Raw genomic sequence first — 16192 nt, 5'->3', positions numbered from 1 at the left:
GTGTCAGTTGTGTTAGAGTTTACGATGCCCGGAGGTAAGCTATTCCATTCACTAAAAACCCTATCAAATCCCCGTAAAAGCGCAACCTGGAGTTGTTCTTTACTAAATGATACTGGTGTCCCCTTGTCGAAGCAGTTGATTGACGGTGTATTAAATGTCTAGTCTCTTTTCATAGCTTAAGCCCCGCGTGCCATCAGAAGCTCGCGTAGCTCTTCTCTTCAACCTCTCAACCAAGTCGATGTTCCTCTGTAGGTATGGCCTCCGAAACCTAACGGCATACTTCAGTCCAGAATGAAAATCTCAAATAGGAAAAGCGGGAGAATGGCTTTAAGAGAACGTGGAGAGACCTTTTTGAGAATGAAGCCGAACATTTTCTGTTCGTTCTTTTGATCACCGCTGAACAATGTTTAGAAAACCTAACCGGCTCTTCAATGAGAATTCCCAAATCGGTGGCCCTAGTTGCATCCGGAATAGTGATACCATTCAACTCGTAAAGTAAACAGTGAATTGTTCGAACCAAAATGAGCGACCATGCACTTATCCACACTGAAGGCCATGCTCTATTCATTTGCCCATGCTGCAATCATATTCAATTTCATCTGGAGCATCTCCCTATCTCTTGGATTCCCGACTTACCCCCATTAGCTTCACGTTAACTGCGAATTTGCTAACAATCCCATCGATACCCTGATAAAAAGTGAAAAAAATATGGGCCCAAGGATACTTCCTTGAGGGACTCCACTTTTCACACCTATCCAATTGGAAAATCTACTGTTCATCAGAACCCGTTGTGACCTATCTCTTAACCAAGTTTCTATCCAACTCAGCAAACTGCCAAAAATCCCATTCTCGTGTAAACGCTTCATAAGCATATCATATTGGACATGATCGAATGCCTTCCGGAAATCAAGATAAACATCATCCACGTATTTGTCCTTACCCAAACCCTTAGTCACGTGATCATAGAAGCGAAGTAGAACCTTATATAATACCACTTTTAGTTATACATGATTATTCCTAAACCCATGCTGGTTTTCCGACAATACGCTATTCTCGTCTATCCAATTTACCAATCACCTTTGATAATAATTTCCAAAATTTTCGAGGGGGAGCTTGTCAAACTCGCTGGCCGAAAATTCGACACGATTCCTCTACTACCCTTTTTAAGTATCAGAACCACATTAGCAAGCTCCCAAAACTCTAGGCGGAGATACGGGAGAAGCATTGCCCCCCCCCCCCCCAGCGTCAAAGGTGGAGTCGACTGGTCTAATGTGTATAAGTATAAATTGACATCATCATAATCGTGCCCCCCCCCAGCAATAATGACCGGGCCCCCAGACTTCCCAGTCTATTTCCGCCTATGTTTGGGACGATACCCCTCATCAACACTGCTTCTATAAATTTGTGCAACTCGTAAGTTCCTTAGCACATCCCCTAAGGGCCCCAGAATAAATATCATTTGCTCCTGGTGCACATACATTTTTAGACGTTTTAAGACTTCCATTTTATCCACTTGAATATCGTTGAGGGCCATGCTACACTCGTACTTTTGATATCACCTTCTCTAGTAAAAACTTTGGTGAAAAAGTCATTGAACACACGACACATGCTTACATTGCTCTTTAGATTAGACCCCTCTATCGAGAGTGTTCCAACGGTTCCCTTACATCCATTGTTGACGTACCTGAAAAATGGTTTTGGGTCAGTACCAATGCTATCTGCCAACCTATAGACCAAATTCCTTCTTACTTTCCCTAAACACTTTCTCTAATCCCCACCCTTTCTTCAGTAACTGATGGAGAAGGTCACAAGTTCCACTTTTATGCTCTCTCTCTCTCTCTCTCTCTCTAAATGTCCTTTATTTTTCTAAATAAAGATTACGCACTTTTTCCATGAACCAGAGGGGTTGTGACAAACTAACACGCTTTTTGTGAACAAAGAGCGTGAAAATCGTGATACCTCGAAGATCAATCTCCATGTTATAAGGAGACGTTGAAGTAATATCTATGTTTTAAGGGGATTTGAAACAATATCCATGTTTTAAGGAGATTTAGAAACAATATCTATGTTTTAAGAAGACTTCGAAGCAATAGCCATGTTCTAACGAGATTTTGAAGCAATAGCCATGTTGTAACGAGATTTTGAAGCAATATCCATGTTCTTAGGAAACTTCGGAGCAATATCCATGCAATAAGTAGACTTCGACGCAATAGATATTGATCTATATATTGATATTGATCTATATTTTAAGGAGACTTCGAGGAGAGATAGCCATGTTCTAACGAGTCTTCGAAGCAATATCTATGTTCTAAGGAGACTTCGAAGCTATATGCATTTAATAAGTAGACTTCAAATCTATATGCATGTAATAAGTAGACTTCAAAGCTACATGCATGTAATAAGTAGACTTCAAAGCTACATGCATGTAATAAGTAGACTTCGAAGCTATATGCATGTAATAAGTAGACTTCGAAGAGATAGCCATGTTCTAACGAGACTTCGAAGCTATATCTATGTTCTAACGAGACTTCGAAGCTATATCTATGTTCTATGAAAACTTCGAAGAGATAGCCATGTTCTAATGAGTCTTCGAAGCAATATCTATGTTCTAAGGAGACTTTGAAGCAATATCTATGTTCTAAGGAGACTTCGAAGCTATATGCATGTAATAAGTAGACTTCGAAGAGATAGCCATGTTCTAACGAGTCTTCGAAGCAATATCTATGTTCTAAGGAGACTTTGAAGCAATATCTATGTTCTAAGGAGACTTCGAAGCTATATGCATGTAATAAGTAGACTTCGAAGAGATAGCCATGTTCTAACGAGACTTCGAAGCTATATCTATGTTCTAAGAAAACTTCGAAACAATATCAATATCTATGTTCTACGGAGACTAAGAAGCAATATTTATACTTTAAGGAGACTTCGAAGAAATATTCATGTCATAAGAGAACTTACAAGTAATATTTATGTTTTAAGGGGACTTCGAAGCGATAGCCATGTTCTAACGAGACTTTGAAGCAATATCCATGTTCTAAGGAAAGTTCGGAGCAATATCCATGCAATAAGTAAGTAGACTTCGACGCAATAGATATATTGATCTAAACTGAAGAGCCAAAAAAACTGGTACAGGCATGGGTATGCAAATAAAGAGATATGGAACCAATCAGAGTACGGCACTGCAACGCCTTTATAACACAACAAGTGTCTGGCATAATTGTTAGATCGGTTACTGCTGCTACAATAGCAGGTTATCGAGATTTAAGTGAGTTTGAACGTGGTGTTATAGTCGGCGCACGAGAGATGGGACATAGCATCTCCGAGGCAGCGATGAAATTTGGATTTTCACGTACGACCATTTCACGAGTGTACCGTGAATATCGGGAATCCGGTAAAAAATTAAATCTAAGACATCGCTGCGGCCGGAAAAAGATCATGCAAGAACGGGACTGACGAGAATCATTAAACGTGACAGACGTGCAACCCTTCCGCAAATTGCTGCAGATTTCAATGCTGGGCCATCAACAAGTGTCAGCGTGCGAACCATTCAACGAAACATCATCGATATGGGCTTTCGGAGCCGAAGGCCCACTCGTGTACCCTTGATGACTGCACGACACAAAGCTTTACGCCTCGCCTGGGCCCGACAACACCGACATTGGACTGTTGAGGACTGGAAACACATTGCCTGGTCTGACGAGTGTCGGTTCCAATTGCTTCGAGCTGATGGACGTGTACGGGTATGGAGACAACCTCATGAATCCATGGACCCTACATGTCAACAGGGGACCGTTCGAGCTGGTGGAGGCTCTGTGATGGTATGGGGCGGGTGCAGTTGGCGTGATATGGGACCCCTCATACGTCTAGATACGACTCTGACAGGTGACAGGTACGTAAGCATCCTGTCTGATCACCTGCACCCATTCATGTCCATTGTGCATTCCGACGGACTTGGACAATTTCAGCAGGACAATGCGACGCCCCATACGTCCAGAATTGCTACAAAGTGACTCCAGGAACACTCTTCTGACTTTAGACACGTCCGCTGGCCACCAAAATCCCCAGACATGAACATTATTGAACATATCTGGGATGCCTTGCAACGTGCTGTTCAGAAGAGATCTTCACCCCCTCTTACTCCTACGGATTTATGGACAGCCCTGCAGGATTCATGGTGTCAATTACCTCCAGCACTACTTTAGACATTAGTCGAGTCCATGCCCCGTCGTGTTGCGGCACTTCTGCGGGCTCACGAGGGCCCTACACGATATGAGGCAGGTGTACCAGTTTTTTCGCTCTTCAGTGTATATTTTAAGGAGATTTAGAAGCTATATCCATGTTCTAAGGAGACTAAGCAATATTCATGTCATAAGGGGACTTACAAGCAATATTTATGTTTTAAGACTTCGAAGAGATGTTCGAAATTAAGGAATCAAGGAGACTTTAACCATAAGAAGATTATTGTTGTAGAATATATACTCGAAAATTTAAAAATTGTCCAAATGTTATCGAAAAATAATTATATCATTTTCTCTCTTATACACTTTATGTATATAATTTTATAATTATCATTATGTGTGAAGTTTATCTCGAGTAATTATGAGAAAAATTTTCTCAAGGATAGTTTTCCTCATATAAAATTTAAACAATTTCTGAAATTCATAAAAATCGGCAAAAAAAATGTCAAACGATAATTTTTATTTTTCAAAATATTATTCAAAAATAATTCTGTAATTTCCTATATATGATAACTATCTAATTTTCTCTTTTGATAATTCTCTAGTTTTCTCTATTGATAGTTCTTTAATTTTCTCTACTGATAATTCTCTAATTTTCTCTTTGGACAATTCTCTAATTTTCTATGTGTGATAATTCTTCAATTTTCTATGTGTGATAATTCTTCAATTTTCTATGTGTGATAATTCTTCAATTTTCTATGTGTGATAATTCTTCAATTTTCTATGTGTGATAATTCTTCAATTTTCTATGTGTGATAATTCTTCAATTTTCTATATGTGATAATTCTTCAATTTTCTATATGTGATAATTCTTCAATTTTCTATATGTGATAATTCTTCAATTTTCTATATGTGATAATTCTGTAATTTCTACTTTATGACGATTCCCATGTAAGTTTATCAATAAATTTTTTTCAAGAATAAGTTCCTCTCAAAAATTTTCTAGATTTATGTATATGAATTATTTATTAAAAATTTAAAACAATACCAAGATAATTCTGATTGTTTAAAATTGTATTTAAAGAAATAATTCTACATCTTCCATTATGTGACGATTCCAATGTAATTACGGGAATAAATATCTCAAAGATATACTTCCTCTTAATTATTTTTGTAATTTATGTATATGTATTATTTATGTACACGCATTACGTGTAAATGAATCATGTACATAAATAATTCTTACACATAATTCTTCTGTATAGAATTCATGTACATATTCTGTAACTTCCACTATGCAACAATCCCCTTGTAATAATAGGAAGAAATTTGTCACGAGTATTTTCTTTCAACAATATTTCGAAAACTGTAAAAAAATGATAAAAGATAATTTTAATTTAAAAAAATAATAATTCTCTCCATGTGATAATCCAGTAATAGGTTTGATTACATTCCTCGGTAACGAAACTCAACGCCGATTGATGAAAAATTTAATTGATAATTCCTCCGATGATCCCAATTAACGAAATATCATCCATAAAAACCCAAATTCATCGTCAAAAACTCTAAAGGATAATTCTTATTGCTTAAAATGTTATTTAGAAAATAATTGTATGATTTTCTCTTTATATGTGATAATTCATATACATAATTCTATAATTTCCACTATGTCACGATTCCCATGTAATTATGAGAATAAATTTCTCGAGGGTAGTTTTTGCACGAACAAAATTTAAAAACTTCTGAAATCCATAAAATTGGTAAAAAAACATTAAAGCATAATTTTAATTATTTTAAATAATTCTATAATCCCTCCATATAAGAATGAATCTCACAAGGATATTTCCTTACGAAAACAATTTCAAAAATTCCGAAATTCATAAAGCAAAAATAATTCTCTGATTTCCTCCTTGTGACAATCCAATAATAGATTTGAATAAATTTATTGGTAATGAAACTCGACCGCGATTGATGCAAAAATAATTAATTCATAAATTATGATAATCTTCGCGATAATTCCTTCCATGTAATCCCAATTAACGAAACAACATCCATATACCCAAACCGTATGTCAAACCGCGTAAATTGCTTCCTAAATATCAAACATGGCGATGTTTTCGACACACCAACGAGAAAAACCAGATCTAAATAATAATAATTATTATTATTATCACCGGAGATAATTATGGCAAATGTGGAGTCAAATCGGTTTAACAAATTTTTCAAAATTCGTAAAAATTATTAGACATTTTGAAACCAAAACTCTAAAGGATAATTCTTATTGCTAAAAATATTATTAAAAAATATTTGTGTCATTTCCTCTAGGTGATAATTCATATACATGATTCTATAATTCCCACTGTATGACCATTCCCGTTTATTTCAAGATAGTTAATATAATAATACATTAATTACAATAATTACATACAATAAATAATTACATAATTTTGTCTATGTAATCTAAATCTCTTTAACTGTAATCTCTTGTAAATTAATATAATTTAAAAATAATTATATAATTTCCCCTACGTGATTATTCATGTACATAATTCTATAATTTTCACTATGTAACGATTCTATATAAATTATAAATTTCGAAAAAGTATGTAATTTCCACTATGTGAGAAATCCCGTGTAATTGTATGAATAAATTTCTCAAGGATACTTCTCCTCTTGAAAAATTATTATTTTTTAGATTTATAGTATATGAATTATTTGTATATGTATTACCTTTACGCATGAATTACTTTTGTGTATGTATATGAATTATTTGTATATGAATTACCCTTTGTTTATGGATTATTTGTATATGAATTACCCTTTGTGTATGGATTATTTGTATATGAATTACCATTTGTGTATGGATTATTTGTGTATGAATTACCCTTTGTGTATGGGTTATTTGCATATGAATTACCCTTTGTTTATGGATTATTTGTATATGAATTACCATTTGTGTATGGATTATTTGTATATGAATTACCCTTTGTGTATGGATTATTTGTGTATGAATTACCCTTTGTGTATGGATTATTTGTATATGAATTACCATTTGTGTATGGATTATTTGTGTATGAATTACCCTTTGTGTATGGGTTATTTGTATATGAATTACTCTTTGTTTATGGATTATTTGTATATGAATTACCATTTGTGTATGGATTATTTGTATATGAATTACCCTTTGTGTATGGATTATTTGTGTATGAATTACCCTTTGTGTATGGGTTATTTGTATATGAATTACCCTTTGTGTATGGGTTATTTGTATATGAATTACCCTTTGGGTATGGATTATTTGTATATGAATTACCCTTTGGGTATGAATTATTTATGTATTAGTAACTTGCGTATTAATTACTTGTGTATTAATTACTTGTGTGTATGAATTATTTTTGTGCGTGGATTACTTCTATGTAAATTACTTTTGTGCATGGATTACTTCTATATGAATTACTTTTGTGCATGGATTACTTCTATATGAATTACCTTTACATATGAATCATTTGTATATGAATCATTTGTATATGAATCATTTGTATATGAATTATTTGCATATGAATTACTTTTATATATGCATTATTTGCATATGAATTATTACATATGAACTGCTTTTTTGCATGAAATATTTGTATGTGAATTATTACATAAGAACTACTTTTTTGCATGGAATATTTGTATATGAATTATTTTCTTAATTATTTTCTTAATTACTTTAACATATGAATTATTTGCATATGAATCACTTTAATATATGAATTGTTTGCATATGAATTACTTTTACATATGAATTATTTGCATATGAATCACTTTAATATATGAATTGTTTGCATATGAATTACTTTTACATATAAATTATTTTTGTACATGAATTATTTTTATACATGAATTGCTTTTGTACATGAATTATTTTTATACATGAATTACTTTTGTACATGAATTATTTGTATATGTACTATATGTATAATTCATGTTCATAATTCTATAACTTTCATTATGTGACGAAATGTAATTATATGAATAAATTTCACCAGAATATTACTTTTCAACATAATTTCAAAAAGTCCTGAATTCATGAAAATTTGAAAAAATTAAAGCAAAATGCTAAAAAAAAATTTTCATTTTAAAAAATGCTCCTTACGTGATAATCTATTAATAGATTTGTAATTACATTCCTCGGTAACGAAACTCGATGACGATTGACGAAAAAATTGCCAGTCATAAGCGATGATAATCATCGTAATAATTCTTTCCATGATCCCAATTAACGAAACAACATCCATAAATCTTAAAACAACCTCTTGACTCAATTCTTAAATATCAAACTTGGCGATAATTTTTGATGTAACCATGGAAGAAATCAATATAATTTTTCTATAGATATTTATGGCAAATATGGAGTGAAATAGATTTAACAAAAGAGTTTCAGGAATTCCAAAATTCATAAACATTGTCAAAAATTTTGAAACAAAAATCCTGAAGCATAATTCTTATTGCTTAAAATAATTACAGAAAGTTAATTGTGTGATTTCCTACGTTATGAATGTGTAATTGCCATGTAATTATGAAAATAAGCTAATTTCTTTTTATAATAAGAGGGTATTTCCTTTCAAAGAAAAATACCGACATTTCAGAAATTCGTAAAAAATTCCAAAATATTGTCAAATTCATATTAAAAATGTTTATTCTCATTTTCATAATTCTTTAAAAAAAATTTGCGATAATTCCTTCCATGATCCCAATTAACAAAACATCCATAAACCCAAATCGTATGTCAAACCACTGACTTGATACCTAATATCAAACATGTCGATAATTTGTACATACAAACGGAAAATCGAGATAAAAAAATGATAATATTGATAATTATCACAGGAAATATTTATGGCAAATGTGGGAGGAAATAGGTTTAACAAAAAAAAATTCGGAATTTTCCGAAACTCATAAAAATTGTCAGAAAGTTTGAAGCAAAAACTGTAAAGGATAATTCTTATAGTCTAAAATATTATTACAAAAATAATTGTATTATTTCTTCTATGAGATAATTCATACACATAATTTTAAAATTTGCAAAATGTGACGATTCTCGTGTAATTATAGGAATAAATAATTATATAATTTTTCCTATGTTTGCCTATCTTTTTTAACTGTAATTCCTCTCTATGTAAATCCTTTTAAATAATTATTTAATTTGAAAATAATTTCACTATTTTCTTTATTTGATAGTTCATGTGCGTAATTCTATGATTTCCACTAATTGACGATTCATATGTAATTATATGAATAAATTTCCCAAAGATATTTCCTGTCAAAAAAAATTCCAAAAAATTCTAAATTCACAAAAATTGGAAAAAAATGCTATAGTTTAAATTTTAAAAAAAAATCTACTTCTCTTCATCTGATAATCCAATAGTAGATAATACATTCCTTGGTAATGAAACTTGACGACGATTGATGAAAAAATTACGAGTCATAAACTATGATAATCTTCGTGATAATTCCTTCCATGTAAATCCCAATTAACGAAACAGCATCCATAAAAACCTTAAACTTTATGTCAAACCACTGACTTGATTCCGAATATCAAACATGGCGATATTTCCGATATACGAACAGGAAAAACTAAATTTAAAAATTATAATGATTATTATTATCACGGGAGACATTTACGACAAAAGTAGAGAGGAAACAGGTTTAACAAAAAAAAAAATTTCAGAAATTCTAAAATTCATGAAAATTTTGACACGAAAATTCTAAAGAATAGTTCTTATTGCTTATAATATGCTATTGAAAAAATAATTTCATAATGATACTATTAATTTGCATAATTCTATAATTTCCACTAAATGATCATTATCGTCTATTTATAGATAGCAATAAATAATTACATAATTTTGTCTATCTAATCTAAATCTCTTTAACTGCAATCTCTCCAGATAATGTCTTGAAAATTGATATGATTTAAAAAAATAATTATATAATATTTTCTCTACGTGATAATTTTCATGTATATAATTCTATAGTTTCACTATGTGAAAATTCTCGAGTAATTATGAGAAGTTTCTCTGGGATAGTTTTCTTCAAAAAAAAAATTTAAAAATCTCCAAAATTCATGAAAATTTGAAAAAAATGTCGAAGGATAATTCTTATCGTCTCAAAATATTATGTATGTAAAAATAATTCTCTACTTTTTCCTCTATGAAATAATTCCATAATTTCTACCATGTAACAATTCCCGTGTAATTGTATAAATAAATTTCTCAATTATAGTTGCACTCAAAATATTTTTCTTAGATTTATGTATATGAATTATTTGAATATGAATTATTTTTATACATGAATTATTTTTATACATGAATTATTTGTATGTATGAATTATTTGTATGTATGAATTATTTGTATATGAATTATTTGTATATGAATTATTTGTATATGAATTATTTTCATATGAATTATTTGCATATGAATTATTTGCATAGGAATTATTTTCATATGAATTATTTGCATATGAATTATTTGCATATGAATTACGTTTACGTATATATATGAATTACGTTTACGTTTATATATGAATTACGTTTACGTTTATATATGAATTATTTGCATATGAATTACGTTTACGTTTATATATGAATTATTTGCATATGAATTATTTGCATATGAATTATTTGTATATGAATTATTTGCATATGAATTATTTGTGTATGAATTATTTGTGTATAAATTACTTTTATGTATGAATTATTTGTGTGTGAATTACTTTTATGTATGAATTACTTTTATGTATGAATTACTTTTATGTATGAATTACTTTTATGTATGAATTATTTGTGTCTGAATTACTTTTATATATGAACTATTTGCATATGAACTATTTGCATATGAACTATTTGCATATGAACTATTTGCATATGAACTATTTGCATATGAATTATTTGTATATGAATTATGTATAAATCCATGTTCATAATTCTATAATTACATGAATAAATTCCACAAGGGCATTTCTTTTTCAAAATAATTTCGAAAATTCCCAAATTCATGTAAATTGCGAAAAATTAAAAAAAAGTGCTAAAAATAATTTTAATTAAAAAATAATAATGCTCCTTATGTGATAATCCATTGATAGATTTGAATACATTCCTCGGTAACGAAACTCGATGAGAGTTGATGAAAAAATTACTAATCATGAACTATGATAACCTTCGTGATAATTCCTTCCATTTAATTCCAATTAACGAAACAGCATCCATAAAAAACCCGAACCGTATGTCAAACCACTTACTTGATTCCTAAATATCAAACATGGCGATAATTTTCACATACGAACGGAAATACGAGATTAAATTAATAGTAATTACTATTATCACCGGAGATATTTGTGGCAAATATGGAGTGAAATTAGGTTTAATAAAAATTTCAGGAAAATTCAAAAATTCCTAAAGATCGCCAAAAACTCCAAAGCATATTTCCCATTGTTTAAAAAATTTAAAGAAAATAGTTGTTTGATTTTCTCTATGTGATAAATCATATACATAATTATATAATTTCCAGGATGTGACGATTCTCCGTGTAATCGTGGGAATAAATAATTATATTATTTTCTCCATGTAATCTAAATATCTTTATTTGTAATCTTTCTTTCTCTCTCTCTCTCTCTCTCTCTGTAATCTTTTCGAAATAATTATATAATTTTCTCTATGTGATAATTCATATTCATAATTCTATAATTCCCACTATGCTGGAATTCCCGTGTAATTATATAAATAAATTTCTCAAGGTTATTTCCTCTCAAATGTTTTTTTCAGATTTAGTTATTTGTATATGAATTACTTTTATATATGAATTATTTGCGTATGAATTACTTTTATACATGAATTATTTGCGTATGAATTACTTTTATACATGAATTATTTGTGTATGAATTTGAATTATGTATAATCCATGTTCGTAATTCTATAATCTTCGTTAAGTACCAATTCCCATGTAAATGTTTGAATAAATTCCACGAGAACATTTCATTTCAAAATAATTTCGGAAATTCCCAAATTCACGTAAATTCCAAAAAAAAATTTTAAAAATGCTAAAAATAATTTTTTAATTAAAAGAAAATAATGCTCGTCATGTGATAATCCATTAACAAATTCGAACACATTCCTCAGTAACGAAACTGGACGGGAGCCGACGAAAAAAATTACGAATCATGAACTACGATAACCTTCGCGATAATTCCTCCCATGCAATCCCAATCAACGAAACAGCATCCATAAAAACAAAAAACCCCAAAACCGTATGTCAAACCCACTTACTTGATTCCTAAATATGAAACATGGCGATGATTCCGACATGCGAACGGCACAGAAACGAAATTTCATAATTATAATAATAATAATTATTATATATAATCACGACCGGAGAATATTTATGGCAAATATGGAGCGAAATAGGTTTAACAAGGATCCATGCCACCCAAAAAAAAAAAAAATCCCATTTCTCCCACCCTCACCTCAAAACAGCGTCAGATCGATCGTACCATAAGGAGGTTGTGCAAGGTTCACTCCTTGCACCCCCGCCACCATTGTCTCCCGCCTTCCCCCCCCCCCATCAAAGTGTAAAAATCGCGAGTCCCAGCAATAATTGATGCCATGTCGGGAAAACAAAAACAAGAAAACACAACATGAATTCCATAGAAACAAATAAGTAAATGAAACATGGACTCACTTGAAGACTTCTTTCTCTTTGTCTTCTTCTTCTTTCTGCCTTGCCATAACCTTCTCGATGATCATCCTTTCTTGTTCCGTCAGATGACTAAGGTCTGGAGCTTCCATGTTTTTTTTCACCCTTCTCTCGAGATCAAATACCTAACCCTATTTTTGGAGGGGGTGAAGTCTTTTTATCGCGACACTGTATTTGTTTTCCGGTGGTGGTTTTTTTTTTTGGATTCTTTTACCCCGAGATATTATATTAGAACGGGAAGATCTTTCAGATTTTTTTAACAAAGAAAACCCGCAACACAATAAATACAACACTAAGAAAATTTAGAAACGAAACAATACCTTCCCGTTTTGGCACCGCACTTTTTTTTTTTTTCTTTTCTTTTCTTTTCCAACAATCACTCGCGTCCGTTTGCAAATGGCCGCCCGACCGTTAGGCCTCCCGATTTAGCGATGTTATTATTATTATTATTATTACTACTACGAGGGTGGTTCTGCCCTTTGGTCGTTGTCGTCGAGCCGCCCACCACCGGGCAGGATGGTTGTCCACTTCTTCTTGCTGCTGCTGTTGTTGTTGTTGTCTGTGTTGGTATTATTTCCACCAGGTTGCAACTATCCTCGTTGACGATGATGATGATTTTTCCGGGACTTGCGGTAGCGGTGGTGGTACTGCCGGCCATCTTCAATTATTTCGTGTCGGGGGGGGGGGGAGGAAAAAAAGTGGCCGTGGAATTTTTCAAATAAATGAGATAATTTTCTTTAAAAAATAATAATAATAATAATTAAAAACACACACACACACCCGATATTCTGTCGATTCCGATTTCCGTTTTTTTTTCCTCTTCCTCGTCAATATTTTAGCTTTATCTCTTGTATAGGCCCTCCTCTGTTTTTTGGTATATGGAAGGATGGGGGAGGGAGGGCTTCTTTTTTGAATGGCACTTTTTTCTTGTTTCCTCGATGATTAGAATAACCGAAGGGAGGAGAAGAGCACCGTTGCTGGTTCTTAATCCGGGTCCTCGTCATCGTCGTCGTCGCGTCATCGCGCGCCCTTGTTGGTCTGTCTGTCCGTCCGTCCGTCCGTCCGTCCGTGCGAGCGAGCGAGCGTGTATGAGTTAGTGAGTGAGTGAGTGTGTGTGTGTGTGTGTATGTACGTAACCAGTGTTCTCTTTCCTCCCGGTCGGCAACACGTTCGGTGATACACCCAAACTGGCGACCGATGGGGATCTCCCCGCCAAGAACTGGCGAGATTTTCTCCACGCGTCGCCAAATACCCTCGTTTTAAGGCCTTTTTCTTTGTGTGTTTGCTTTTTTTTTTCCGCCACTGCTCACATTCTGGAAATATATTTATATATTTTATGTGTGTGAGTGTGCGTGAAACCACATCGCCCCCACTTATTCTGATGGGATTATTTCTAAGAATAATATGAGTGTATAACCCTCTCTTTTCCACCGCCATTTTGGGTTACGTAATACTCTCCCACCCACATGATGCTTATGAATGAAAATAGGGCGTCATATGTGGCAGAGAGATAGAGACATTAACACATGGCTATTAGGGTCAAATGTGATCATGACCATCTGGGGGGGAGGCGCTAAGCAGGGCCGTCTTAAGAGCATCACGGGCCCCCCGGGCCAAGTGATTTTCCTACCTCGCAAATTCTCGAAAAATTCGACTACTTCTAATTTTTTTTGAGGCCCCTATTCTCTCGAGGCCCCCGGGCCGTGCCCGGGTGAGCCCATGCGTTAAAACGGCACTGGCGCTAAGTAGGCTAAGGCCCCAGGGCTCTACTGATCTTTTTTTTTTTTTTTGCTTCTTCTTCTTAGACGCTTCTTTGCAATATAAGTCTATATGCAAAGAAACCAACAACACGGCGAGAACCTTGAGATATATATATATATATATATATATAACCTTAACAGGATACGTTTTTGTAATTTGTATTCATTGTTTATTCTACAGTCAGTGGCGTATTTACAGGGAGGCTTAGCGGGCTATAGCCCAGGGCGGAGAGATTAGAGGGGGGTGACTAATTTCAGGGTTGATTGGCAAAGAAAATAAGTGGAATGGGAGGAAGACACGCGCACGGCAAAATTTGTCTCAATAAATCCGCCTCTGCCCAGGCAACAAGAGACTAGGTCAGTGAATGACCGAAAGAGTTACCTGGAGAGTTTTCTCACTCAAGCGAGGGGCCAGGTCAGTGACTGACCTACATTGTATCCAAACATGTAAGTGACCTAGAGAGTGAGGTGCAAGGTCAACGAATGGTTGAAAGAGTAACCTCTAAAGAGTGAGAGGCTAGATAAGTGAATTGCTGAAAGAGTGAGAGGGGCCAGGTAAGTGAGTGAGTGACTGAAAGAGTGACCCAGAGAATGAGAGGCCAGATTAGTGAGTGACTGAAAGAGTGACCTAGAGAGTAAGAAGCTAGGTCAGTGAGTGACTGAAAGAGTGACCTAGAGAGAGCAAAGTGCCAGGTCATCGAGTGACTGAAAGAGTGACCTAGAGAGTGAGTGTGGCTAAGTCAGTTAATGACTTGGAGAGATAGTGATCATGGGACTGCTCTGGAGAGTGAGAAAGTATTGAAGGGACTCACAGAGTGAGTAACCACGTTAGTGAGCGACCAAAAGAGTGACTGAAGAGCAGGGCCGTCTTAAGAGCATCGTGGGTCACCGGGAAAATTCATTTTTATGAGGGCCCTCTACCTGACTACAAATAATTGCTTACCAATTTAGATGCTTAATATCAAAACTCTTGACGAAATTACATGACGAGCCCCCCCCCCCCAGCATTTCAGGCCCCCGGGCTGCAACGCTGCACCATGCGAGCCCATGCGTTAAGGCGGCATTGCTGGATGGAGAGCGGGGGAAGAAAAGCGTAACCTAGAGAGTATCAAGAGAGTGACTAAGAGATAGGGGCATATTCACAAAGGGGAAGGGTTATGCGGGCTGAGTATAAAAACGTATCCTGTTGACTAGATGTAGATCTTAAAGTCCTCGCCGTATTGTTGGCTTTTTTGCAAGTAGACTTATATTGCAGAGAAGCGCCTAAAGTGGAGCAGGAAGTGATCAGTAGAGCCCGGATTATGTGCAAAAGTGAATATGCTATTTGTGCTTCTTTTATAGTCAGTGCACATAAATACATAAAATCACCGAAATTTTAGTGCATATTTTTAACATTTCTTCTATTTTGATTGCATTGTTTTCAAGATTATTTTTAATCTTTTTTATTCTACAAATTTATTTAAATAGTGTTTTTCAAGAAAATATTTCACCATTGAGTATCGTTCATTTTTAAATCAT

At 33.6% G+C, this 16192-nt stretch overlaps 1 protein-coding gene across 4 annotated transcripts in view; it reads right to left on the bottom strand.

The window, feature by feature from the left end:
- The window catches only part of LOC149070892 (regulating synaptic membrane exocytosis protein 2-like), an 86940-nt gene extending 72883 nt beyond the window's left edge, over positions 1-14057 (bottom strand). For all 4 annotated transcript variants that reach the window (XM_089248294.1, XM_089248290.1, XM_089248293.1 and 1 more), the window contains exon 1: positions 12900-14057. In XM_089248294.1, the coding sequence (XP_089104420.1) occupies positions 12900-13006 (107 nt within the window). In that variant the 5' untranslated portion in view covers positions 13007-14057. The remainder of the gene's footprint in view (positions 1-12899) is intronic.
- Between the last annotated feature and the right edge of the window lie 2135 nt (positions 14058-16192).

This window comes from Pholcus phalangioides, unplaced genomic scaffold (assembly GCF_987345545.1).
Source record: "Pholcus phalangioides strain wild (caught in Gottingen) unplaced genomic scaffold, Ppha-v1.0 ptg000020l_1, whole genome shotgun sequence".
In the NCBI taxonomy this organism is placed as follows: domain Eukaryota; kingdom Metazoa; phylum Arthropoda; class Arachnida; order Araneae; family Pholcidae; genus Pholcus; species Pholcus phalangioides.
Note: the sequence above shows the minus strand (reverse complement) of the source record. Positions and strands in the feature narration are given on the sequence as shown.